Raw genomic sequence first — 27,654 nt, forward strand, 5'->3', positions numbered from 1 at the left:
TTTTCAGCTTTAACCAACTCTGCTTACCTGATTACGAGTGCTACGATCACTTTGAACGAGCGTTGCTGTTGGCGATCAGCGAGGGCACCGAAGGTTTCGGCATGATCTAGTCGAAAAACCGTAGGATCCATCAAACTTCTAGTCTGACTAGAACTGCTGATCCATTTATGTATCCATTTTTTCTTCGATAGATGAAACTCGTCTTTGACGATAAAGAAACTACGTTTTTTCAATAATAGATCCTATTACGAGTTTGTCCCATAGTATCTTCCTGCCGATAACGTGGTCAGGAAGAGGGGATAACTTTATCGCACGTTTTGATATGTAGTCGATTAGAATTTTTGGAATTACATATTTCTGTTTACGCCGAAGACTATCAGGAACAATCTAATCTTCCGACGATGTAGACGATGCAATTTCTACTCAGCCGCGGCGACGTTTTTATAAAACGGAGGATATTCAGCAAGAGCAATGTTACCTCAACATCAGAATTGCTCAATATTATTGTATCGAGATTTAGCGTAGCCAAACTTACGGTATAGATTTTACGTGAACATAAAGAGAATCACATTAACGCGTTCCTCGAACGACGATGTAGCTAACGTCGCTGTACAAGGACGTACGATTAAACAAATCAAAATACGCATTCATTTTCTTTTTGCAGTGTTGTTATACGTACCGAGATTGATGTATTTGAATGAAGGGATCACTGCAATAGCATTGAACATTCCGTTAATCAGTATTGAAATACATTCTGTCACAGAGCATGTGATTTCAGGAAAAACTTAAGTACGATGAATAACGAGGCTAAGATATATTGAAGCTTTGCGCTAGTCCAGTTTTTTTTTTACCCATAATAACAGCACAGGCGATTATACGGTACTTCCAACGTCGACGATGGCGGATGTAATGTAAGCCAATTAGTATGTACATCCAGTACAAAATATGATTGTATTCTGACACTACATCTATTTCTTATCGACGCAAAATACTCGCGATATAATAAGCATGATTACCTAGTCATAACAAAATACTGCGATCATACTGTGAGCATCGCATTCTGGTATACGTATTTATTTAATCTGCAATGACATGTACTTATATTAAATAGAGAAGGAATAGTATGAAACGTAGTAATCGCCATAGCAGACTATTCGTTGCGAAATAATAATGGACGAATGGCCAACGATCGTAACCGTAATACTACGCCTCGCAATAGCAAGAAATTAACCGCCTCGCCAGATTATCTACCATCAAATAATACTGACGGTAATTTATTTTTATCAGTTTGTCATTATGTGAAGAAAAAGAAATATAGATGAAAAAGGTATATAATATCCACGTTTATTCAATAAATCCCGTTAAGCTTTCCACTTGTTACACCCATCTCCTTATTTTCGCACGAAAGGGAAAACTTTATCCTATAAATATCTATACGACATATAATAAAATTGCTTGTTTTATCCACAGTACGTATGCGCGCGCAGGGTATGTCGAGTGTATATGTAAAATCTCTACTCCTCAAAAATTAAATACTGGCTAAAAAAAAAATTGCAATGTATTTTAAATGTAATATGAAATGTTAATGCTTGTCAATTTCTCGACTATCCCGCGACTGCCTGGTTCTTGCCAGTATCCAATCTGTCATTTCCGATCATACAATACTCTCTTTTCTTCACGACCGGAAGACGTTCGTACCAAACGAACCTTCGATTCGGTTTTCTCCGATTAAAATCGGCTATCCAGGCCCCACGTCTCGGAGAATTGCGATCACGCTTAAGCGCTTTATCTGCGAGATATTGAGGTATGTAACAATGTTAATTTTCTATCTCAATTCTACTTTCTTAAACGAATCTTCAGTATTTGCACCAAGGATAAGTGAAATACTCATTCCTCAATGAAATTCTGTTGATCTCCGTATTAGTCAATAAAATGTTCACTAATCCGCGTTTATGTAAAGCAACATAAGGTAACAAGGTTTCACAGTCTCTTCCGTTGCAAGCTGGAAATTACGAGTTATAATAAAATACCTACCTACGGCGGCAACGGCAGAGTGGCACTGGATAGAAACGCAAACGTCCGTAGGATTGACACGCGCATGAAGCTTCCAGCAATCTGCAATATCCGACTGCTCCAGCCACTCTCTTGAGATTGTCGTAGCAATTGTTCTTTCAGCTCATTTAATTCCGCCCTAACAAACGGTATCTCGTAATATATTTTTTTAGTTTTAGATGCGAGGCGATTTCTTTTATTTTATTTTTTTCAAAGACGTCTTACATTTGCGAGTGATATTCCATTTCAACACGGCGAAGTTCAACCTCTCGATCAGCCAACTGGCTCTCCAGGGCAATCGCGCGTAAACTCAGAGTCTTCGCATTATTTTCGCTAGCTTTCAAACGTTTTTCCAGTCTCTGCCTCTCGGCCGCCGCAGTCTGCAGCTCCCTAATTGTACATGTCAAACGTTACCAGCTCCAATCTTAAATTCCTGTACTTAGTGTTTGCAAATTTGAGGACATCTGAAGACTCGGGCATACCTGGAAGTACGCTGGAGCTGTTCCTGCGTAGACTCTGCGAGAGATATCTGTGCCACTAATCGCAACTGCAATTTCTCGACGGCAGATTCCGCTTTTTCCGCCCGAACGCCACGTTCCGTCACTAGTGCTTCGCTGGCTGATACCTAGGCAAGTGCCCTTATTATAATAGCAAATTTACAATAAAAAAATACAACTTGTGCGAACGAACGTTTCTCAAAATTTCAAAAGTAGTACGCGCGATCGCTCAATTTTTCTTATTTTTATTATCAAAAACATGGGATAATTGTAGGATGCAATTTCTCAGCCAAATCTTTTGTAGAATCGCTAGTGTATACTATATGCATAAACGTCACGTACAGGATTGGTGTGTACGATAGAGGTGCACAATTCATATATGTATGTGTAAATAACTCTTTGCATTTGTGTCGATTGCAAATTTCCACGATATCCCGCGATTCCGCAGTGGATAAAAGTTAATAGGGCAAGTGGTATTGATCCTTCTTCCTGGTACGGAAGGAGTATTACGTGATATTGAGTCACCGGCGAAACGCGAAAGGTGTGACTCATCCGCAAGCTATATTTCTTTCGCCGTGCATTGACCTGACGCTGCCTCGCGGGTGGATTCTGAAATCTTTAAAAAAAGTGGCGGATGTCGCGCGATGACACATGCAGCGACCCAAATAAATTGGCAGCATAACATTATACCAATCGCGATATTCTTGGTCTTCCAAGTAATTCGGAAATATTTTCCTATTAAGAAATATCGCCCTCGTTTAAGAATTTTATGTTCGAAAAAGAATCCACGGTAAATCATTGTCTATTAAGAATTCGCAGGATATCGATTCGGCGACGTTTCCCCCAGTTGTTTTCAATATTTGTGCATGCGACAAACCGATGTCACATGATAAGCGGAGATGTCTAATCTCCGCAGAAAGGGTGAAGGAGAAGGAAAGAGTGAGTCAGTTTATTCGTGGAACGCGAAAGGAGTTCGCGCAGAAATCGCGCGTGGGAGAGTTCACCCCCGAGGAGGAGGGGGTTGTAACCTCGTGTCTCAGAGGGTAACAATGACTCACTGAACAACAGATCAATTTTTTATCACCGCCGCGCTGTGCGGCTGCCTAAGTATGCATGGTTAGCAATTCGCTACGGCTCGCTGGATGTTGCTCACACACAAGGATTGGGAGGTTGCTCAAGGAAGACCGCGAGAAACGGTAACTCGAGACATTTGCGCGAATAAAAATTCAGAATTAGCCGAAGAATCCCAAGTTCCGAAGAGATCCGTTCAACGATTAATGTTCGAAAGAGGAAACGCAACTTTATCCAGGAGAATCCGCTTATCCTCGCGTAACTTCAAAAGTTTCTCTCGGTCCTTCGCCATTTGCGCGTCGAGTGCTTTTAGCTGATCCTGCACGGTCAAGAGCTCGTTCTTCAAGTTTCCCACAGTGACCGATCGCTCCTGGGAGACCTCCTCAGCGCGCTTTAGCTCAGTCTCCAGCTTTTCTTTTTCCTGCAACAGAACATCCAACGACGCGCGACTACTTTTCGTGAAATAATAAATTTCATTATGTATAATATATCATATCGCTAGAGTCGGACGATTATAACGCGTGCAAAGTGCATACATTTTCCATCGAAAGGGCCTATCATGTGTCGCCGCAACATGTGTCGCGTATTCTCGCGGTAACATCATCCCCGTAATTAGAAACATGTCACTGAACTCCCGTATACGAGAATGACGCAGTAGAAGCGCAAGGCGCGTATGTCGCTACCGCTGTTGGTTCGGAGACTGAGAGTCTTTCTCCATAAGACGGTGGCAAGTGTTTAACAAATTCCATTTAACAAATTTCTTTTTAAAGCTTGCTGTCTTTTTCTTAAAGAAAAAAAACTCGGATATTGATTGGCCAAAATCAGACGCGAGCGGGTTGGAATATGCAAAATACAGGTCGAAGGCTCATAATGATCGATCGATCGTACCGATCTCGCGGCGTCGCGCTCGCGCGTCGCCTCCTCGAGCTGCGCCTTCTCCCGATGCAGCTCGCCGTTCAGCCTGCCGACTCGGTCGCTCTCGGCGAGCAGCAACCGGCGCAGGAACTCGATCTGCAAGTGCAGGTGTTCCACCTGTTGCTCCAACTGCGCGATCTCGGCGCGTCTGCGTCGCCATGCGTTCAGTACCAGAACGTGGCACACCACATTTGCCGCCCTGATTGTCGGATCCTCCGTCAAACCGGTAGCCTCGCCCTGCTCGGACTCCGAGGACGGCGTAGCGTCCGTCCAGGATCTGCCGCTTCCGCCGTTTGCCAAGATGTCCTTGGTCCTGTCGGCGATTTCGTCGAGACGACTGGCGGACGAACCGCTCTCCGATCTAAACGGCATGCTCTCGGATTAGATCGCGCTTTCATAATCATTCTTCAATATTCCAACGATATATACTTAGTATTATATGAATGTAAAGCTGAAGCTTGTAATTTCTCACATATTTCCTAAGTCCGTAACAAAATTTTATGTACGAATATTAATTCTGCCATTCATTCACTCCATAGACTCAACTGACTACATCCCAGTGAGAAATGATTCGTCGATCGAATCGACATCGATCGACGACTCATTTCTCACTGGGACCCGATTGATCCTGATCGGGTATTAAGAAAAGTTAAATTCAACATCCTCGACGACCACTGCGATCTTCACGCAATATTCCATCATTCGATATTTCGTCCTCGAGGAACCGCGCTCACTTGAGGTCGCCGATATCGGGATCGACGACGGGCAGAGTCAGGTCCATCATCGACAGGCTCTTCTTGCAGTGAGTGCCAATGGCGAGGAAGCCGGGCGGGCAGCGGTCGGAGCAGCCCTTGGGAATCGGCGTGGGACTCCCGCGACCTGTCCTAGACACTGACAACCCCACCGCTAGTCTGTAGGGTCTCTTGGGTACGCGATGATCGGCGCACCGGTACGGGCTTGACCGCGGATGGCATCTCACAGACACGGGGGCGCACGGTAGTCTACGTTGCACGCATCGGGGTAGCTTGGTTTCCACCCTGGTGACGGCCGCTGGCCGCGGACCCGGATTCCGCTTCGACAGGGTAGTAGTAGTAGTTTCTGGCATGTCGACTCGCAGTATCGCGCATAAGACTGTCCTCGAATGCGATCGAGATTGTTTGTGCGCGTCCCTCTCGTCATGGGGACGAAACACGGATGCTGCTGGCGAACAATTGACTGAACCGATGTACGGGGTGTCATTCTAGACACTTCGTGGAAGCGTACCCTGCAAATACATTCGTAATAAGAAGAAGAGAACGTATTGCGAAAACGAGACCACAAAGTAAATGCGCTCGATAACGTCTGGTTCGCGCGTGCTAATCGAGTCAAGGTCACGAAAGCTATACCTGATGAAACGAATTACTTTAGCCTAACAGAGTCGGATATTACCTGCTTAAAACACGAAAAAGCAAAGAAGATAATCTTGGACTCCTCCAATATATCCCTTTCTTAAAAATCATCCCGAATAGCACAGGTGATCGTTTTGAATAGGGGTTCATTTTTTTAAATTCTTTATGAATTAGCGTAATCTGCGTCAAAATGAACTCGAGAGAATTTCTCTGAGGTGTGAATTTTTGTAGAGTATATAAAGAGTTCCTTTTGTACTCGAGAAAGAGCTCAGAATTTTTTAGCACAAAAGCCAATTCCTTTCGGGCTCTCAAGAATGTTTTTAGAAATGTGGGGTGGAAAAAGAATTCGGCAGTTCAAGAGGAATTCTTTTTTCAATTCTCTATCTAAGGTATAAAAGTATATACCGTAGTTCAATTGCGAGTCGAGTATATGTGTACGTACACAGTGAAGCAAACATTAATTAATCGCGAACGGCGAAGATCGAAATTGCGACGAACGAAAATGGCAATTGCATGCGATGAATGTCAATTTTTCTCGATCCGCTCGCCCGCGTCGCAGAGATAGAATCTCGCGATAAGTCAGCGTCATTCCTCGTCGTAATTTGTTCGCATAAGAAACATCCGTACTCCACACGACTGTCTTAAACCCTGGTCCCGCGTCTCACGATCCCGTCTAAAAGAGAAGCGATCGTACAGCGAGATCTCGAGATCTAAAACGAACTCAAGTACAGGATCTATCGAGTTCCGCGCTGTTTACCTCTCAGCATCCCGAGTGTCCGCTCGAGTTCCGGTGCTCGATTCTCGGCTCTCGACTCTCGACTTCGCTCGTAAGAAAAACCGTGTACATACACGAAAATTCTTACAGAGAACTCGCAGGTCAATTGACGTGGTTTGTTTTCCACCAATCGACGTTACAACTTTTCCGTAGGAGCAGCTAATTCGCGTACGCGTTTATCGCGCGAGTGAATCGAAGCCCAGCGAGAAACGACCTGTCGAACGCGACACGTCGAAACCAAGTCGAATCGACGTCAATGTTTCCACACAGCACGGAAAGATTGCAGAAATGTTACATTGCAAGATTGCAGCAACGTTGCACAACATTGCTGCAACGTTGAAATGTCTGCCCTCAGAAAGATTGCAGTGCAATATTATAGCAATGTTGCAGTGCAATATTTTTGGAATAATTTGTTGTTGTTGTACATAAGCAGAGAATTTATTAATTGCATATACATCCGGGCCTTTTTCAAGGCATAGCAAGCTTTTGCGAAGCAACCTAAGGAGGTTATGTCGCTTCGCAATAGATGGAGATTGCGAGCAACATCGCACTGATCAAGTTATACTTAATAATTCGCGCATTATTGGTATCAACGAAAATAACATTAAAATTCTCGTAATTAGAAAAATTTCTTACATAGAAAATATAGTATTTTCATTATTTTTTGAAACATTGCTGCAATATTGCTATCGAAAGTTTGCAATTTTATATCCCTGCAATGTTTCTGCAAGATTGCGGTTTCTACAATGTAACTGCAACCATCTGTGCTGTATGGGTGCAAACTCGTAGAGCGGAACGTTGTACGCAGAAAGTCGCAGAACGACAGCTTCGACCAATCACGAATGTTCCGATGTTTTCGTGATTGGTCGAAGCTGTCGTTCCGTGATTTTTTTGCGTACACCGTTTCCGCTCTACGAGTTTGCACCCTATTGGTTCGACGGTTTCGATTTTCGATGTCGATACGGATATCGTTTCGATGTGTCGATCGACGAACCACTTCAGGGGCTCGATTCTTGAATTTGTTCGAGGTAGAAACGTATGCGAAAATTGTGCTCTCACAGAAAAGTTGAAAGTTGATTGGCTATTCGCGTGGCTTTAATCAATAGACTTTCAACTTTTCTGTCAGAGCAGAATGTTCGTATACGTTTCTTCTTCGAATGATTTCGAGAATCGGCGCCCAGGGGTGCTTTCGCGACGTAGATGAAAATGATCCGGATCAAAATGATCCGTGCTATGATTGGTCAAATCTGAAATTTCGTAGCATCACATTGAAATTTTATTCAATGAAATTCCAGATTTGACCAATCATAGCACGGATCATTTTGACCTACGTCGCGAAAGCACCCCTGGCTGGGGCTGGGGGGGAGGATCGGTCCCTGCGTAAAAACGGTAAAAAGAGATTTACACAGGATTCCAGTACCTGCCGAGATTGCGCCGCGCGCGCGTACGAGGTCTCGGCCGCCCGCCCGCCCGCCCCCGCTTCCGTCACGCCGCGTCGCTCCCGCGCGTGCGACGACGGTCGGTCAGTCAGTCTGAGTCAGTGCCTGGTTGCTGGTGCCGTCCGTCCGTCCCTCCGTCCGTTCGGTCGGTCGCGGTCGCTCTCACGTCACGGGCCGCGGGGCCGAGTCGCCGAGTACGTACGCAGCGCAGTAACGCGCCGCGAGGCCAGGCAAGGCGATCGCGCCGAACGACGGAAGTGCCGAATCTCGGTGCGATCCCGCGCACGGCGGACCGCCCGCGGCTTTTTCCCGCGCTCCCTCTCCCCACCCCGCCCCGTACGTCCTGCAACGGAGGACGCTGCGCAGCGTGGGAAATCGGAGGGCGGGAGGAGAGAGAGCCCTGCCTCGTCCGGATCACCGATCCTCCCGCTCGTCGACGCGGACAACGGCGCGAGAGCGCGCAGCCACAGCGCCAGGCCTCGGAAGCATATAGCATGTTGATGCGTGCGGCAGGCAAGTTCTTCATCTCTCTCTCTTTCTCGCGCGCTTCTCTCTCTCTCTCGCGCGCGCGCGCGCGCGCCTCTCTCTCTCCTCCCCTCCCTCTCGCTCCCTCGGTCTCTCTCTCCCGTCACATTGTCCTACGATAGTTTAATTATAGACACGCGGCCTGTACGGGCCTAGGCTCGCCCAAAATAATGATTGGATCAGCGTCGCGTCCCTCCTCGCGCTCCTTTTTTCCCCCGGGAACACTTGCGTGCAGTGTCTCCGGACGTGTCCCCGCGCGCGAAAGTGCGCGACGAACAGCTGTCGCTCCGCGGATCCCGGGGGCTGTACGTGGAGATCGCGCGCGTCCTTCCCGGGCCCCTTGTTGTTGACGCTGGCACGACCGTTTGTCATTTAAACCGGCGGCAGCGCGGTGCAAGTTCAACGCGAGATATTCAAGTATATCGGGAGAAAGGGAGGGGAACGTGCTCCGAAACGCGGCTCCCGTGATACGTGAGGCATCGCGTTAGTTCTCTCGCTGCACGCCGGGACGTCGTCTAGCTGAGGAGCGGCTTCGGGCACTTGGTGCTTTCGTCTCGCTGAAATATAAATAGACGAGTGACTTTCTACAACTGTGCACGAAATCACGTGGCCGATCGTGTTTGTAATTGTATTTCAGATGGACAAAGCTCAATGTGCTAGAGAACCGCAGTAATGGAACAGTACAATGGCATAAGCGAGGGGGATATTAATATAAGTGATATCCGTAAGTGTCGAGCGCACAGTTTTCGCCTTGGTGTTATACTTTGTACAGCAATGTCTGACGCAAATGCTGCTTCCAGTCGACGTGATTCAAACCACGGATCCTGGTTCTATGGCCACCATAGCGATGGACAGCAAGCACGTTCAGCCGCACGTCGAGATCTTGGAACAGCCGGCCAGTAAGGCGCTGCGGTTTCGCTATGAATGTGAGGGCAGGTCGGCTGGCAGCATACCAGGTGTCAACAGTACACCGGAGAACAAAACCTTCCCTAGTATACGGGTGAGTCGCGATACGTTCGACGATTTGCCCTGCGAATCTCTCTTACTTGTCTCTAATTCTCAATACTATTCCTGTAGATCATGGGTTACCAGGGTCGTGCTATGGTGGTCGTGTCTTGTGTGACGAAGGACGCCCCGTACAGGCCTCATCCGCACAACCTCGTCGGCAAGGAAGTGTGCAAGCAGGGTGTCTGCACGGTGGAAGTCCCGTCGGGCAACATGGTCGTCACCTTCTCGAATCTGGGCATTCAGTGCGTAAAGAAGAAGGACATTGAAGATGCTCTCAGAGTGCGTCAGGATCTGCGAGTGGATCCCTTTCGAAGTATGTGCGACTATTTCCCCGCTAATCTGTTATCAGTTTAGATAAGCCGGTTACGAAGATCCGTGTCTTATTGCAGCTGGTTTCGAGCATAAGAGACACCCGACCAACATCGATCTGAACTCGGTGAGATTATGCTTCCAAGTTTTCTTGGAGGGATCGCAGAAAGGAAAGTTCAACAAGCCGCTACCGCCCATCGTGTCTGACCCTATTTACGATAAAAGTATGCGTCATTTTAGAATATACGTATATATAGAGGAAAGTCCCCTATTACGAGATAGACTCTTAATACAAGATAGCGGAGTTTCTAAATTGGTCGGGCATCATCTGTTGGTTCCACCATGATTTTGCTGCCTCTGGAATAAAATCTATTTAGTGGAAAATTCACCGTTAGATCGATTGAACGTGGACGTTGAAAACCTACCGTGTCATATTAGAATCCTATCTCATGATAGAGGACTTTACACGTATACGTTTAAACTAAAATTTCTACTTGCGACTTATGCCGTTTCCAGAGGCAATGTCGGATCTGGTGATTTGCAAACTGAGCCACTGCAGTGCATCGGTCGCCGGTAGTATGGATATGATTCTACTGTGTGAAAAAGTCGCAAAGGAAGATATTCAAGTGAGGTTCTTCGAGATGAAGGACGGACAGCTGCTGTGGGAAGGATACGGCGATTTTCAACCGACACACGTGCATAAACAAGTAAGTTAACGATTTGTCTATGCAAGCGGTCAATTGTGCGCATAGGTAACGGCGGAAAATAGAATTTCTTTGCCTGTACTATACCGCCGATACTGTTCTTTGCAGACGGCAATATCGTTCAGAACGCCCAGCTACCGTACGCAGCAAGTGGAACAGCCGGTGGAAGCGTACATCCAACTTAAGAGGCCGTCGGATGGTGCTACGAGCGAACCGTTACCATTTCAGATGTTACCATTAGGTACAGGTAGGCCTGCTTTCTGGTCTTTGCGGAAAGCATTTGCTAGGAAGAAGGCAGATTACAATACCTTCAGTAAAATCTTGTCTACGGAGACTGCTCTTCTTGTCAACGCAGCTCCCAAGTTTTCTCGTAATATCGACGAATTCAACAATAACGATCTGGACGCGAAAAGACCGAACGATAAAATCTCTGCATTGCGTGCTCTAAACGATTTGTATAACGTAAAGCATCACGCGGAGCTGTGTAATGGCGATTTAAAGGCGTTCATCAATTCTGCAAACGTAGATCAATTCGCGAAAAATGCCGTTTTGGATTGTGAGAATAATGAAACGGTAGTCCCGGGGAAAAACGTGGAAAATAATAAGGAAATTAGCAAATTGTATGCCTTTAGCGGTAATAATGTAGAAAATAACGCATTTACTGCCGATTATAAAGAAGGGACTGTCGATGCGATTCCTTATGCGAAATCCGACGCGCACGAAGGCAGTGCGTCCGCGTCGAGAAACGTAGATAATTCTAAGGGTAGAGCGGATTGGTTCGACTATTCCGAGATAGGTAAATGGGTGCAGAAGGGACAGGCGTGCCTTAAGGAGAAGACTAATGAGACAGACGGTGGCAATAAATCGTTTAATGAATTTTTGTCGCAAGTAGCCGAGCTCGATCAAATTTACGCTGATACACATGACAAATTGGCACAAGCCGCTACGGAGACGAACGCGATTTCACAAATGATGGACGTTGATGTCTGCGACAATCAGACTTATACCAGTTTACAAATGGCCATGAAAAACCCGGTAGAGTTGTTCGATATTACCGATGACAGAAAGTACGAGGACGTGGCTGTTCCGAAACAAGATACGCAAGTACCCGTGGCTTCTCCAACATTAACAGCTAAGAGAGACGTGATGCACGAGGCGGAAGAAAGATTGCCGCCCCTGCCTCCGAAGCGTATACGCAAAATGCCATCGATGCCTCTCTTACCATATCCGATATCCGCTCAAACGCTCTCTACCTCCCCTATCGAGGCACCGAATAAAAATTTGCCGTCCTTACCCGGCACGTTGTCGAAGCAGGCGAGGCAAGGGCTGTTTTCGAAATTATTTGCTAAAAAGAATAAAAAAGACAAGTGCTTGGGATCAGGTCTAATTCTGAGCAGAGACAGTGATCCATCATTGAATACTTCATATTTGTTGAAGAACACTATACTACAAGACGCCGCGCAATCGCAAAGTCCGCGTCCTAGTATGACGAGTGTCACGAGCGTCAAGTCCCTAAAGTTAGATGACGATGATACACCGCCGTATGGTGTAGATTTAACTGAAGCTGAGCACTATGCTCTGTACACTACTATGGCACCACGTGCGACTGCCTCAGAATTTGACGAGTTGTCTTTTTATTATAGCCTAGTCGAGGGTGGAAAGATACTGACAGAAGCGAAAGAGACCTAAATTATGTCCAATTGATAGGTGTCTTATTGACCGATTTCATACTTCTTCTTTGTTTTTACATACTGCCAAGTTGAAGCTATTTGTATATGAAATGACACTGTTTGAGTCTGACCGTCATTTTATCTGCCGAGCTGGGAGGAATATTTGTATTGTATTGCAATTATGAGCTTTCATTACGGTCGGTTCTTGTTGTGAAACAAAATTTGCAGTTTTGACGCTCGTTTCAGGATATATTTGTATTTCTAGACCGTAAATTTTGCCGAAGAACGGGAAAATCCGGAATTATTTCCCCAAGACGTATTGCCACATAAAATGAATCGATTCTCGTAAGATCGACGCATTTATCTAAGTGTGCAGATTTCTAGTCTAATCGAGGTGCAATTTGTTGCCTTTTTCTTGATATTTCCTATATTAACGTTTTTACAGGTGATTTGTAAGTTTTCGATATTGTTATTTATTATGAAATAACTAACTACTCTTTTCTAGTCGACGCTGTTATATTTTCGTATACTCTCAATGTACGTTGCTTCACTATTTGTTGTTAAGTTTTATATGATATTACGAGTTTACGCAAACGCCTTTTGCTTCTCGTCGTTGTTATAGACTGCTAATTTAAAAAAACTGTCTCGACGAAAATCCTTAGCTCAGTTTATTCAGAGTTGAATCTCGTTTTGGAGTAACTTTATTAGTACACTAGAAGGAAATTCCTAAGGTTCAAATACATGAGGCCTTCTTCATTCAGAGCAATTGTACGCGATGTTAACGCGAGTTATAACGAAAATACTCATTAATGTACAATCAGTTGTAGATGATGCTGATTCGTTAAAGCGAAAGAGACAAAAGCTTAATAACAACTCGAGCTCCATACTTTTCAAACATGTAGCAGAAGCTGAGAAGCGTGAGTATATTTGCAGAATTCTTCATAATTCTACTGCTTGTTACGGTGGTTACGGTGGGCAACATTGTCGATATTACACTGTAATATTATCATCTGGAACATGTCCAAATCTCTCATTTGGAATGTAAAAATCACGCTACTTATCTTTACGCCACGTTTCTCATTGAAGGAGCGAGTCGAGTTAATTATCTATTTTCACTCGCAATCCTTCCATCTTTTCTGACTGCAGTAATCAATTTTGCCGTTGATGTTACCGATATATTATTTGTGCAGAAGTGAAGTATACGCTTAAACGCATATGAAACGAGAGGCCTTTTGCAATGAAATCTTTCAAGTTTTTGTACATTTTAGCAGGCCTGTTTGATACATTTGTTAATTGTTACGACAAACGCGATAAATTTGTTGAGAAAATTTATAACATTGGGATACAAAGTTGGAAATAATACTTAACAGTATTTGTACGAACGATTGTACAGTCTTTCAAACGGTCAACGTTCGATTGTTTTTATGTCTCATCATACATTAACAATCTGATTCTCATCCCATTCCCTTTACACTTTGAAAAGATGATACAAAATTTCAGAAACGATACGCATTGATACAATTCTCTTCATACGCCTACGCGCATAGAATTTTTTAGCAAATTCGGAAAATTGTTGAACAATCGTACTTTCATAGTAGAAAGGGAAGCTTATCGAATAAGATTTCATTATATCTAAAAAAAAACACTATACATATATTTTCACATATAGACAAGCAGAAAAGATCTTGTTTTATACTTTTTTAAAGATGTACTTTACATAGGACTTTGGAGTTTGAATTTGAAGGATTAGGGAGCATGAGCCTGTATATTTTGAGATATAGTAATATTGTATTTTTCTATTTACGAATATTTACACGGGATAATTGATTCCGCGAAGCAAGTATACCACGCATCTCTAGATCTTACAACAGAGAATTTGCTGTAATGATTGTGTGGAATCATTACTCGTGACAATAGGTACTTATAAGTAAAAGTTTCATAGCTCAAACTTTGTATAGTGCGAGTGCGCTGCTCTTGTGCGATGATATACTTTTGAAAGTCAGCTGCGCGTATATTCATATTGTATACGCGCAGCGATTGTAGCATAGTACAATCAAATAATGTGCAATATTTCTATGGTAATATAATTTTTATAAACTGCTTCTTTTGTGAACAGATAAATATATTTACATATTGTGCGAATTACGTATAATGTAATACATCTATATATACATATATCTATAATCACTTGGTGATGCAAAAAAGGTGTCTATTTATTCTCTGCTCCTATACAATTTCAGAAAAATTTACCTGTTGCAGATTCAGGTATGACGTTAATGTTAGTGCAGTGTGTAAGCGATATTCTTCGCTAATGGTTTCAATCGGACAACGTGATTGTTTAGAATATAATTTTTGTAGAATTGCAAAGTTTGAAGAGTGAAAATATATAAAATTGTGTGCATGTATGCATAATACGCATGTAATACATACGCAACAAATCACGCTTCTTCATTGAGGATTTTCTTGTTTCCTATTTCTGATTTTCTTCTATAATTATCTGGAGTGCTTGTTAACGCTAATATCATTGCTAGTAATAACATTATGCATGTATATCAATAATCGCTTTATGAGGATTGCGTTTTTACAAGTGATGACAATATCGATGTGTATCTATTACTAAACATTGTAGGCGTTGGGAAACAACCTATTAGTCTCAATATCGTCAAAGCTGAGCCAACCGAGCGGATATCGCCTTTCGGTGGTCCAGGTACGAGTGCGGGCGGTTTCAATCTACAATCTGTAAGATCGTCTTCGCAGCCGCATAGCAGTATGCAAAGCTTAAGGTAAATTAATAATCTTGATTAAGACATTGGAACGGGATGGAACTAAATAAACGATATAAAGAATAAAAGCTTCGAGGATCTGTGTCTACGCACTCGTTCCTTTTTCAGGCCTCAAGTATCACCAGGGCGAACTCCGTCCCCCATGGAATACAGCACCTACAATCAATCTCTGATGCATCAACAGTACCTACCAAACATACCAATAATGCAACAACCAAATATAACGACGAACGTTCAACCATTTACATATCAAGTACCACTACCAGATCATTTGCAGTTACATCAGCCGGAATCAAACTTGCTGGTGTTAAAGACAGTAACACCAAATCAAGGCCGGTCACAACCGTTAAATAACATCGGTAACTTCCTGTTTATTGTAATCATTGTCAGTTTGCATTCTGTTCAGGATTCGCCTGAACTTAAGCGATCCCGAGCGAAGATGACACTTGTCGCGTCACCTGTCGGTCGCGTTACGGTGACTCGCGAGCGCACGTACTGATAGCATGATCTCGAGTCTCTCGATCCCCGGGCGCCAAATCCGCGACAGGTGTGTTTTGTTTTTAACGTCCGGAGCGCCCGGGGACGGGTCAGACGTCTTTTAGCTCGCACAGTTACAAGACCGTTTCGCGTACCGAGTATTTCTTACGATTCTACGGTTTCCTTTGTTCGATCCCGCGTGCGACCAAGTGCCGGGAATCTAATTCTAATCAAACTCTATCTCGTGAGCCTGCGCCACTGCACAGTGCGCGCCCGCATACGAGAAATTCGTACGTTCTTATTCTTCGATAATTTCTAGTGTTAAATTCGTTATTACTGCGAACGATCGTCGTGGAGTGCGCGAACGCGTGATCCCGTCTGCTCCGCGCCAAGATTTCCGAACGGTCTCTGAGCGCACACAAGCGCTTCCGAAAGCGAAGATTTCCGCTCGTTATTTCAGAGCAGATTTGCGGGCTTTGAAGATTTCCGTCTCGTGTAGTCGTTCGATCGCTCCACGTTCTCGATCGTTCGGTGACCTCAGCTGAGGAGTATAAACATTAGAATGTTGGATTTCGAGTCCCAACCGTCCAGCCAGCTCCACGGTCAAGCTGTTTCTCGAACATTCGTCTTTGTGTGAAAGACGTTAGAGCCAACATATTTTCGCGTTACGCCGTCACCCGTGCGCTCAATTTGTAGCGATTCCGGTGCTCAAAAGCACGCTCTCGCTTCGCGAGCTCCGCGTGCGTTCGCATACACATTCTGATGTTATAATCCTATTGTTATACAATTTATGCGTGTACAATGTGTCTTGAAGATTTCAAGCAATTTAATCATTTGTATTTTGTTGTATAAATCAGAGGCTGCAGGAGCCGCGGTTCTGCTAGACATGGACAATCAGCAATTCAATTTTGACTGGAATTCCGCAGAGCTCGCGGATTTTGGAGCAAATCTCTCCGCAAACTTGTCAACTGGATTATCCCTCTGCGATCCTGTACAAGTGAGTATACCTTGTGTATTATATGTATGTAGGGTGACAATCGGGAATTTGAACTTGAGACTTAGGTGATATAGGATTTTTAAATGAATTTTTGTCTGATTTTAGCCCGAAGCAAACAACAACGAAGAAAATAACATAAACGAGAATATTTCTTGGATAAACCAAGAACTCTCCAATTTGAATAAGATACTCAAAACTAATCAAGAAGACGGTGGCTGAGGACATAACTAACTACTTGTTATCAAAAGATATAATTTCGCACCAAGCATAATGTAGTATATAGAGAAAGGCGTCTTACGATGTCTATTGTCCGCATGATTTTCTTGTTGGTAGAATACTTTTTTTTCCATTGGCTAACGTCAGATTGGTCATGGAGAAATTACAGTTAAGAAACTCGAGTTTCAGCTGCAATTTTACACAAGTGCTCTCTTCACTGCCTTCAAAAAAATCAATCTTATTTCTTATAAGACAGGCCTGTGGTCGGTTTGCCCTACCCAGTCAGAAATGACTCGTCGATCGACGTCATATCGACATCGAAACCGTCACATTGACGTCGATTCGACGTCGTTTTGACATCGATCTACGAGTCATTTCTGACTGGGTAGCATCTAGGCTGACTTCGCGAAATAAGCAAAATCGACCGAAATGGGCAAACCGACCACAGGCCTGTTATAAGAGATGAGTGAAAGTGACATCGCATTCAAAAACCGCGTGTTAGAAGACGTAAATTTGTATCTTGTTAATTTTTACATTAAATTTATACATTGTTTATGAAGCAGGCTTTTACGATAATGAACGAAAGGAGGTCTGCTCTAAATATCGATACGCAATTGTTATATACTCGTGGGTAAATATCAGCTAAAATAATATAGAGTCTTGATATTTAGTTCGCTTGTGATACAATTTATCTGATAATTACTGCATAGGGAGGCAATTTATCTGCGTGATCCAGCGTTATCTACCCAAGATAAATTGTCCAGTCGGTGATCTGAAACCGACATAATTGGCGCGACGCGTTCGTTTGCCGATGTTACAGATTGAGACGTTATTGAAGCAGTTTGATACGAAATATTGATTGCGTGATGCGTGAGGTAGTGGCTCTGACTGTGATCAAAGTTCATAACTTGTTTTTCCATACGTATATAGATTGTACGATATTCCTCGCGCAAGGAAAAATCACGCGCAATAACCAGAAGCAATTGTGTCAAAGTGGATAAAACGAGCAAGCTTGCTAGCAATACTGCGAATTATTATACATTAGATAAATATCCGTATGCGTTTTCTATTGCTTATCGCATTTTTATCCTTTTTGCAAAGCTACAAAACCGCACTTTGTACATATATTTAGCATACGATTGTTATATTTAGGATTAACGTTTCCTCAAAGAAAGGCGTACGGCGGAGAGATGTTACAAGATCGGCGTACTCAAAAAATTTTTTGATAAACGTTTCCGTCCAGGTACTTCGTTGTGCGTGTTGCAAGAGCTTCATTTGCGAATAACGTGTAAGAGTAAAAGGATCAGCGCAATTCTCTAATCTAACGGACAATTTTATTAGATTAATGCAGCAACGATCGTTTTGGATGTAAAATATACATATTTTTACAATCATCTCAGGTTATTTATTAGCGTGTGGGAAATGTAAGGTATCTTATATCTAAGAACTACATTTAATTATTTGCCATATACCTATAATGTAAATAAAATGTTGTTATAAATTAAGAATATTTGGCCTCGACAATCTCGCGTGTAAATTTCACGATTTTATTTCTAGTTTGTACATCGTGCGTCGTGCATAAATGTCCCGCGACGAAAGTATCGTCATAGACATCAGATGGAAATCGGACGCAATGGAAAATGAAGGAAACGGTAAAACGATACGTACACGCGTCGATCGTCAGTTTACTGTGTCGGATCATTTTGCGAGCACTTAATATCCTGTTTAAAGATACAACAAAAGTGGATATTTACAGTTACGACTGCATATTTACGTAACATCGATCGATAAGTAGCGCTCTCGTGTACTTGGCGTGAAAAAGTCGGCAGTGAACGCTCGGATTATCTCAATGTAAAAATGTAGCTTACATGTGTATATATACGGCACACGACTGTCGTATAACACCACTACTTTACAATCTTCTTTCTCAGGCGGCGTCCCTGAATTGCACAAATGTATTCGCAAGGATATAGCAATACATTATGCATATATATATATATATATATATATATATATATAAAATCTATGAGCGGGGGAGAAATATTTCTCTTCACACGCGTGTGAAGAATAAAAAAGGCATCCGTGTTGTTTTCCAAAATGTATTTACTTAAAAATACAATGAAAGTTTCAGTTCTGATGGAATGGGCAGAAATATATAGTCTGTGGTGTGTCGGTTACTTGTTATACGTTGAAAGAGATGATGCAATGGTATCCTGTACAAAAGTAGCTTGAACAAGACTTATGAACACACAAACCAAATTCTTAGCCTAGGATTTTTCGTTTGCGTTTCAATCGTGTGACACACGTGGTTGTCGGCACAGATTTGCCGGATTTGACGTCTTGAACTTTTCCTTTTTATGCTTACCTAACAAACGTAGGGGTGTAACGGTACGTGGGCGATCAGCCTGATTGATTGTAAGACCCGTTAGCACCATTAAGTGAATTTCGCGAATCGCGTCGAGTACTCGAGCGCGAAGAAGAGTACCGTACTCTGTCGGGCTTGGCACAGTACAAAACGCAAGTCTCTTTTTTTCCCTTTTATTTATTTCTTTATTTTTTGTTCAGGATGCACGTGTTGCCAACGGGGCTTGACGTTGTATTTAATAAAATTAAATGTGCCTATGCTTAAAGTATGTATAGTATAGTATACTATGAACGCTAAAGTACTGATTTTGCTCAGGCACCTGTACTTAAAGATAGTTCTTTGCCAATTTTGTCATCGTCAAGTTACTATCTTGAAGCAAACACGTGTAAATACAGCAGCAGATTGCGTATAAAACCGTAGATTAACAGAGACTGCCGGAGATGGTATGATCTGTACGCATCACATTGACATCGATCGGCTTTGTTGGACACGTTACACACACTTATGAGGAGCATACGAATCCCCCTTCTTTTGCACCATCGAATCGTGCGACGGTAAGAGATTTTTGTTTTCTTTCTAAGTATCATCAACGTTACACGGTCCAACCTCCATCTCCTTGGTTTCCATACAGCGGGATTTTTAGTCCGTGTGGTTTTCGAGCAGCCATTACACCGCTCGTCTCCTCATAGTTTTTTTTTTTCAGATATTAAACTCATCACTACTTACGAGAACGAATTCATTTTCTCTGATCTAACTGCGTTTTATTTAACTATCTCATTCGAAAATATTTGTACATTAAAACGGGACATCTTCTCGCATTCAAAATTATCATTACCTTTATTTAATTATTATGCTTATATGATACAGTGTATTACCGCAATGTCTCTTCACCCTTTGAACAGTCTCCCGAAAATAAGTAGCGGCATGGACACGCCAATCGCAACGATTCGCCGACTTTTGTACAAAGAGCGATCTTTCTGTTTCAGTGATTGATTCAGCAAATCAATAATTGTCATTATCAACATGCACTATTAAAATTTTTTCGACACCATTGACACAACCTGGTGTATATGTCGTTATTAAGAAACGTGGACCACGTGGAAAAATATATGAATAAATATACCGATGGCTCGTTCGTGCAACAGTCTGAGAATCATTGCCGTGAAAAATAGTCCACAATAAAGTCAAGATAAAATCGTAATAGATAGAAGTAACTGAAACGCTCAAATTACACTCAAATGAGAATATTCGAAAATAGGGAGAGTACTTATTACATAACTGTCACAACATGTAGTCCGGATTTTTTTTTTCCTTTTGTAATTTCGCGTCATATGTACGGCAGTTCTGGAGAGTTATAAATATATAGACTTTATATATATATATTTATATATATAGATTCATCTATGTGTGTAATTGAACTCTTATCTTCTACAAAAAATGATATAGTTGGTTGAAATGAAGAGAGAAGGGTGATAGGGCCCTTACACTTTACAAGTTGACTGTTCGATGCTCTCCCTTATCTATGCCCAAGCCTAAAGTGTAACAACCTCTCCGCATTATATTACGTTTACATATTATCGTTAATAATAAAATGTTTCTTATCCCATAACTTTATACATACTATGTATAATTATTATGCAATATTAAAGTCACATATTATTCATCCATACTACTTGACGCGAGCGTTGCATTTAATCTTAATTCCTGTCTCTATACCAAACAGGAGCACGAAGCGGCTGGTACGTCTATTTTTTTTCTTCGCTTTTCTTTTCTTAAGATTTCCTCATTGTAGTATACATTGAATGCCGAGAGATGTCCATTCGTGCCTATTTACTTAATTTATTTGCCGTATATGTTACGTATGAATCGCTCAATTCTGCTCGATGGCCTCGCGCTCCTGTGAAGACACTGCAATTACACATTTCGATTCGAGAAGAAGAACTCAATATATCACACGTACAAGGTGAGAGACATTCGTCGAACTACAAACGTAAATTTGATTTTAAATGTAAAAAAATCATCTCCTTCGAATATTCGTTTTACACTATTTAAATATAATAGTTTTTTTTTATATCTTAAATAAGTATTCTTGTTAAAAAATTCTTATTCCGACGAATAAAGCCAGATGTCGGCAAATACCAGTTAGTAGGTGGTTCGGATAAAACGATAGATTCGTCTTGGGAATCGTGCACGCGCGTACGAATGGGCGATTGAACGATCGAAATAAGAATCTAGTTAGCAGACAAGATCAACTTATCGAATCCTCAGGACGAATATACAGTTGTCATTCAAACTACCTAATAGCATTTGGTGGCGGCTAGACCAGAATTGCGAAGAGCCAAGCCAAGTAAAGAACTGCTCACGAGAGTCAGCCCACCACAATTCCGGTGAGGTGGTATATTTTACTTTTTCGTTCGGAAGATAGAGAGGATCCAATAACACGGATTGGGCACGAGGATATCAACATTGTTACCAACCACTCAATATGAGAGTAAGTTTGCTGAGTTTGCCGAAAATCGACCATGATGTCGTCACGTGCCTAACGCCTCCCTTCTTAATTGCATAATGTTTTCCCTTTTTTCATTATGCGTCGTCTTCGTCGTCTTCTACCTCACCTTCCACCTCACCTTCCGCGTCATCGTCCTCCTCATCTGTAACAATAAGCGTTTGCGAGCGTGAGCGAGCGAGAGCCTCGTTGGGGAGTCCGAGATACAGTTGGACAGGTCGCCTATTTACCTTCTCCCTCTTCTAAATCTTCTTCACCCTCTGGTATGTCATCGTCATCATCGTCTTCCTCTCCATCGCCATCTACTTCCTCCTCTTCTTCGATCTCTTCCTCAATTTCCTCTTCTTCTACCTCTCCGTCTCCGTTTTCCTCCTTTTTCTGTTTCTTCGTATCTTCACTTTTCTCCTGTAACACGGAAAAGAAACGGCTTACTTCAATCAAACGTCCAGCGATAAATGAGCAGCCTGGCTGCGAAGAAGCGAGGGATCATTACCGATCTCGATTGCGCGCGGACTTGTATTCGAACACCCTCCGTTCTGCGTGTACAGATGGCATGCTACTACAACTCTTTTAGCGTCGAACGGACGGACGGACGGACAGGAAGGAAAGAAAATTGGGCGCCAGCGGAAGAGGCGAGAAGGACAGAGGGGAAAGCGCGCCGACCGGCGAGAAGAGGACAAGGTCCCTTCCCGCCAAGAAACACGGTGGCGCGGAAAGGGCGGCGAGTGGGGGGGGGGGGACTTTCCCTGTCCGCTAAAATACGGTAGGACAGGAAACGGGAAATGGCGGAGGGAATCGCGTACGCCGATCCGGCAGCGCCGAAAACACGAAGAACAGGTAGTAGAAAGTATCACCACTTTGCCGATAAACGTTTAGCTTGGCGCGGAGCTGTCCTGTGACTTCGCCCCCGCGTACTTCAAAGCGGCGCGTGCTAAAGGTGTGTATGTGTATGTGCGCGCGCGCGTGCGTGCGCGCACGCGCACGAGAGAGGGAGAGAGAGAGAACGGGACTAATCGTCCTTTACATAAAATAGGCAAAAGGGGAACGCGACTCTATAAGCGCCTACACGCGCGCGCGCAACGTTAATTCTCCCCGCCCTCCGAGAGTCGTAGAACCATGCCCTTGATCCAGTCCCGATGGCCCGTAACGGCCATAACGCAATAAGCATCATAGTTTATCGATTTCGTGGAAAGAAAGAGGGCTGGGGGAGGGGGGAGACGGTAGGCCAGCAGCCGAGCGCGCGGAGTTCGCTCCGCGGGCAACCTGAAAGCACGCCGCCGACGGGAATCCCCCGGGGGGAGTCGCGCGTATCGTTCGGAATCGCGATTTATCGCGACAGCGAGAGATCGAGATCGCCGGCGACGAGGGCGCGCCAAGGTAGCGCGTACATCCGCTCCGTAGGAGAGGGAGAGAGAAAGATGACATGTCGGGGCGACGCACGCAACGGTTTCCGATATTCGGCATATTCTAACGTCGCTCCGGTTTTGCGAGAGCCGCGTCGGTAACGCCGGACTCGTGACCATACGGCGTTGCTGACCGACCACGGTGGTGGTGGTGGTGGTAATAGTTGATGGCGACGGTGATGATGGTGACGGGCGAGCGTGGTGGTAGTGGCGACGACGACGACGACGACGGCGACGACGACGGCGACGACGACGGCGACGACGACGACGACGGTGGTGGTGGTGGTATAGGTGAAGATGGCGGTGGGGCGGCTGCTGCCGGCTGGCGTAATAGCATACACGCGCCGTGTGTATCGGCGGGTATGGGAAAGCGGCTTCGGATGCGCGCGCGCCGCCACGCCGGCCAATCGGACGCGGGCGGAGCGACGACGCGCGGTGGGAAGAGCGCGGCGATTGGCGGACGGCGGTGCCGCGCGCGCCGCGGCGGGGATACGTTCGCGCTGCGTGCAATTCCGCGTGCGAGCGAGCGAGACGAGGTGAACGGGGGGGAAGATAAGGGAGGAAGATACCGAAGCGCGGCGTGCCAAGTGTCGTGCAACGCGAAGCCTTCGAATAAGAGTATAAATCTAAACTAAAGAGAGCCACGGACATTCCGCGCGAGGGACGGATATCACGTGGCGTCGCCGGGACGCAGACGCCGGGCTGCGTGGAGGCGCGAGGCCGCGCGATCGATCGCGCCGATCGAGTAACAATAATACCGGAAGTGTCCGGCGGCGCGCGGTTAGGCTTCCATGGCGGCAAGTGCCGGAGCAAGATCGAGACATTCGAGCTCAATCGATGTTAAGCTCCTTCCCCCCCCTCCCCTCTCTCTCTCTCTCTTTCTATCTGGAGTAATTGTATCACCGTGTACGGAGTCGACCTGTTGCGATAAAATGCTAATGAAGGATCGGTTACCGGCGGCGTTCTACAAACTATGGTAACCCGATCGAAGAGCTGACGCGCGCGTTACTTCGAACTCGACGGCTGCTGCTGCTGCTCTCCCATTCGTCGAGACGTCGCGAGCGTACGAGGTCTCGGCGTGAATGACAGCGCGGCCACGTTCGCGCCCGTTGGTCGACGACGCCGCCGCGCTCGTTATCCCCGCGACGATTACCTATCTATCCGTTCCCAATCGCGAGGTCTCGCAGATAACCCACGCTCATAACCTATCGCGCCAGCGCCGTCGTAATAATTTCTTGGAGCGAACGATCGGCGCGATGTGCGTACGCTCGTTACGTAACTGACACGTGACGCTGGTGAATCGCATCGGCGGATTATCAGCGGGGGAGATCGGCAGTCCTGCGGCGAGCGCGAGCGTCAAGCGAGTCTCGGCGCTTCTCGGAATATCGCCGGCGCCGAATTCTCTCCCTTATCGCGTCTCATCGCAATCCCGAGGACGAGATATCGGCGAGTGACGAGGGACGATGGATCAACCGGCGTCGCGGCAGCGCGCGCGCGCGTTTGAAACGCGTGCAACCGCTTTAATTAAGATAATTGCGCGATAAAAAGGTGCGCGCGCGAAAAGTCGAGCGCCGCGGGAGGAAGAAAGAGATAGAGAGAGAGAAAGGGACGCGACGATAACCATTAAATGCAATAAGTTATTTCTGGCTGGCGGAACATCGATCCATAACTGCGTTATCCGATCGACGCGACGCCTTTTCCCGCCTTCTTCTTCTCTCGATAGGGAAACGCCGTTCGATCGTCGGACTGCGGTCGGTCGTATCGATGCTAGAAAAAAAGAGAGCGAGAGAGAGAGAGAGAGAGAGGCGAAACGATCCCGGTGGTTTTGGAAGGCTGAAGGAGCGGAGCGAGCGTACTCACGGCGGGCAAACGCGATTCCCCATTCAACTCTTCTCCCTCGGCCTCGGGCTTCCCGCCTTTTCCCGCTCGTCGGTTCCGGAGCGATACTAATCTCGCGTTATACATATGTATGTATATTTGTGTATGTGTGTATGTGTCACGCATTTTACACGCGTACGTGCATAAAAAGGGCGTGTGTATTTTTCGCGCGAGAGAAAATGGTGTTTTCCAGCGGCTTTCCGCTGCCCGCGCGCGCGCGCGCGCGCGGCCGCGATCTAGCGAGCTAATAGATACTCGGAAGGAGGAGCCTTGCCGATGCAATAAGGACGCGTCGACCTGCGTGCGTACGTGCGAGCGGCGCTCCGACCTTTCCACGTGACGATCGCCGCGCGCGCGCGCGGCGGAGGAGGAATTCTCTGGGATTTCCGCCGCTCGCACGTTCCTTCCTTCCACCGCTCGCTCCGGTTTCGCCTTACGCGGAGGAGACCAGAGGAGACGCAATCGCATGGTAAATTATCGGCTAAAAATACGGCCTATCGCGGCGACGCGACGCGACGCGACGCGGCGGGACGCGACGGGCGGCGGTGTGCGCCGCGATTTAAGATGAAAAATCGCGGCAACGATGTTTTCTCGAAGGTTCGTAGTAACGCGCCGCTGCGCGCGACCGCCGCACAGCCGCGAAAAGAACAGGGAGGTAGGAGAGCACACCGGGTATATAATGCACGGCGTTGCCGCTAGCTGCGCAAGTGGGGTACCTTCGACGAAAAGATAGAAAGAGAAGGACGGAGCGAGTCGCCGCCGCCGACCGTACGTCGGCGGTGTCGAGAACGAGGAGGGAGAGAGAGAGAGGGGAGAATGGGAGGGGGATACTTGTACGAGCGGAGCGAGAGAAAAGGAAGAGGTCCGAGTAGCGGGCATTTATGCGCGCGGCTCGGTAAACAATTTCAGGGCAACGTGTCGACCTGGAGTGGAGATACGCGTCGGTCGTCTATCGATCGACCGTCGTGCGCGATTAACCCTCTTATAGCGAATTATCGATCAATTACGGTAGAAAGAGAGCAGCGTTCGCGTAGGAGCGGGGAGAGCGAGCGAGCGAGCGAGCGAGAGAGAGAGAGAGAGAGAGACAGCGCGACTGATGAACGCGGGCTTGGTTTCGGCCGCCATGATGGAAACCGACACGGCGGCGGGTGACGACGGCGGTAATGCGACGACGACAATGGTGGCGGCGGAGATCGGAAAAATGCGCGGGACGCCCGCTTTTCCGGATCGCGACGCTGACACTACCGCGTAAAAATGGCGCCCCATCGGCGAGATGCAAAAGCGGCGGCAGCGGCGGTGGCGGCGGCGGCGGCGTGCGCGTGCAGCCAGAGGGCGCGTGGAGACGAAAAGCCGCGAGGAGACCAACTCCGGAGCCGGACGGGAAAAAGAGAGACACACGTACGAGAAACGAGCACATGGCGCCGCGGAGATCCTCTCCGTTACTCCGATCGTTCTCCCTCTCTCTCTCTCTCTCTTTTTCTCTCTCGCGCTGCTCCAACGCTCTACGCTTACGCTCTCCTTCTCTTCCCTCCTATGCGCGCGCGAACGCGTAGGCTTCCAGCGTTGCCTCGAATTCAGCGGCACGCGGTAATTATAGCTTATTCCGGTAGGAGTCGTCATCGCCATCGTCATTATCATCATCATCATCATCATCATCATCCAGCCATCGGACGAGAACAAGCGAGCGAGCGAGCGGTCAGAGACGAGAGAGAAAGAGAGAGAGAGGGGGGGGGGAGAGAGAGTGAGAGAGAGACTCGGCGTTCGCGGTGGCCCCACAAATACACAATGGCGTCCCTCGCGCGCTCTACGCGCTCGCGATGGAAAAGAGCACTGCGCGGCGTGCGAGAGACGTGCCCTGCACGCGCGCCGCGCGTCCGATCGAGCGTGCTCGACTGCGCTCGGGGTCGCTCGCAGGGAAATATGGAGTCCGGCGAAGAAACGCCGGCCGGCGCGGCATCCTCCTCGCTACGCCGTGCCGTCGCTCGGCGGCGCCGGGCAGCGCGGAGCACGTTTCGCCGCGCTACGCGCGGCACCGCCGGCCCACGGCGGCGGTGCATACAAGACGCCGTGCGGGCGGGAAAATCCGTATCGGCGGCGTTGGGCCGCGGAGCGCGTCGACGCGAGCCAAATGTCCCCCGGCCGACGGCGTGTGTCTACCTTCGGTATTCCCTCGTATCGTCCGCCTGTCGCGTTGCCCCCAGCCGGACAGGCGCCCCGAGTCCGACGACGGCGTAGCGGACGACTCGCCGTCAGCGCGCGGCGAACGTGTCACGGGACAAATGTCGCAAACGTCGCGGAGCCGAGGATCGCGGGGCTCTCGGAGCAGTCGGAGCACGAGCGGAGCGGAACGGAGTAAGCGCGGCGGTAAGGAAGCGGCACTCACCTCGGCTGGCCTCTTGATTCCCTTGATGTCGCATTTCGCGTCCGCGGACGCTTTGTCGTTCTCCGTCACCTTCTCAACGGCGACCTCGTTATTTTCCTTGGTGCTCATGGTTGGTTGAATCGGAAGAAGCGGCGTTGCGCGTCGATAATCCAAATAGCTCGGCTTCGCGACTCGAACTGAACTCTCGGTACTGAAGTACGAAAGAGCGGCGTTGGCGGCGGCGGCGGCGGCGGCGGCGGCGGCGGTGGCGGTGGCGGTGTCGGCGGCGGCGGCGGCGGCGGCGGCGGTGGCGG

At 46.5% G+C, this 27,654-nt stretch overlaps 4 protein-coding genes across 11 annotated transcripts in view; 2 read left to right on the plus strand and 2 right to left on the minus strand.

Moving 5' to 3' along the window:
• Positions 1 to 1,337, plus strand: part of LOC105565721 (apoptosis-resistant E3 ubiquitin protein ligase 1) — a 95,827-nt gene extending 94,490 nt beyond the window's left edge. For all 5 annotated transcript variants that reach the window (XM_012019143.1, XM_012019141.1, XM_012019144.1 and 2 more), the window contains one exon: positions 8 to 1,337. In XM_012019143.1, the coding sequence (XP_011874533.1) occupies positions 8 to 110 (103 nt within the window). In that variant the 3' untranslated portion in view covers positions 111 to 1,337. The remainder of the gene's footprint in view (positions 1 to 7) is intronic.
• Positions 1,338 to 1,426: 89 nt separating this feature from the next.
• Positions 1,427 to 5,245, minus strand: LOC105565723 (coiled-coil domain-containing protein 186). Its single transcript, XM_012019147.1, has 6 exons — positions 4,509 to 5,245; positions 3,850 to 4,041; positions 2,535 to 2,677; positions 2,278 to 2,442; positions 2,035 to 2,191; positions 1,427 to 1,789 (listed from the first exon to the last, which is right to left on the minus strand). Exons 1-5 carry the CDS (start codon positions 4,905 to 4,907, stop codon positions 2,035 to 2,037), a joined length of 1,056 nt encoding a protein of 351 aa, XP_011874537.1. The 5' UTR covers positions 4,908 to 5,245; the 3' UTR covers positions 1,427 to 1,789.
• A 2,984-nt stretch (positions 5,246 to 8,229) lies between these two features.
• Positions 8,230 to 17,162, plus strand: LOC105565724 (embryonic polarity protein dorsal). Of its 4 annotated transcripts, none has more exons than XM_012019150.1 (12): positions 8,230 to 8,650; positions 9,300 to 9,386; positions 9,463 to 9,662; positions 9,740 to 9,983; positions 10,060 to 10,203; positions 10,496 to 10,686; positions 10,792 to 10,930; positions 13,175 to 13,270; positions 14,983 to 15,136; positions 15,245 to 15,495; positions 16,471 to 16,610; positions 16,716 to 17,162. In XM_012019150.1, the coding sequence occupies exons 2-12, from the start codon at positions 9,335 to 9,337 to the stop codon at positions 16,827 to 16,829; spliced, it is 1,725 nt and encodes a 574-aa protein (XP_011874540.1). In that variant the 5' UTR covers positions 8,230 to 8,650; positions 9,300 to 9,334; the 3' UTR covers positions 16,830 to 17,162. The 4 variants fall into 4 exon arrangements, with proteins under 4 accessions (XP_011874540.1, XP_011874541.1, XP_011874538.1 ...); XM_012019151.1 differs by having other exon boundaries at positions 10,792 to 10,924; XM_012019148.1 differs by lacking the exons at positions 13,175 to 13,270; positions 14,983 to 15,136; positions 15,245 to 15,495; positions 16,471 to 16,610; positions 16,716 to 17,162 and having other exon boundaries at positions 8,235 to 8,650; positions 10,792 to 13,132.
• A 1,749-nt stretch (positions 17,163 to 18,911) lies between these two features.
• LOC105565726 (glutamic acid-rich protein) lies at positions 18,912 to 27,579 on the minus strand. The gene is made up of 3 exons (XM_012019152.1): positions 27,362 to 27,579; positions 21,928 to 22,102; positions 18,912 to 21,842 (listed from the first exon to the last, which is right to left on the minus strand). Exons 1-3 carry the CDS (start codon positions 27,467 to 27,469, stop codon positions 21,775 to 21,777), a joined length of 351 nt encoding a protein of 116 aa, XP_011874542.1. The 5' UTR covers positions 27,470 to 27,579; the 3' UTR covers positions 18,912 to 21,774.
• Between the last annotated feature and the right edge of the window lie 75 nt (positions 27,580 to 27,654).

This window comes from Vollenhovia emeryi, unplaced genomic scaffold (assembly GCF_000949405.1).
Source record: "Vollenhovia emeryi isolate VEMERY1.0 unplaced genomic scaffold, V.emery_V1.0 DF939149.1, whole genome shotgun sequence".
Taxonomy (NCBI): domain Eukaryota; kingdom Metazoa; phylum Arthropoda; class Insecta; order Hymenoptera; family Formicidae; genus Vollenhovia; species Vollenhovia emeryi.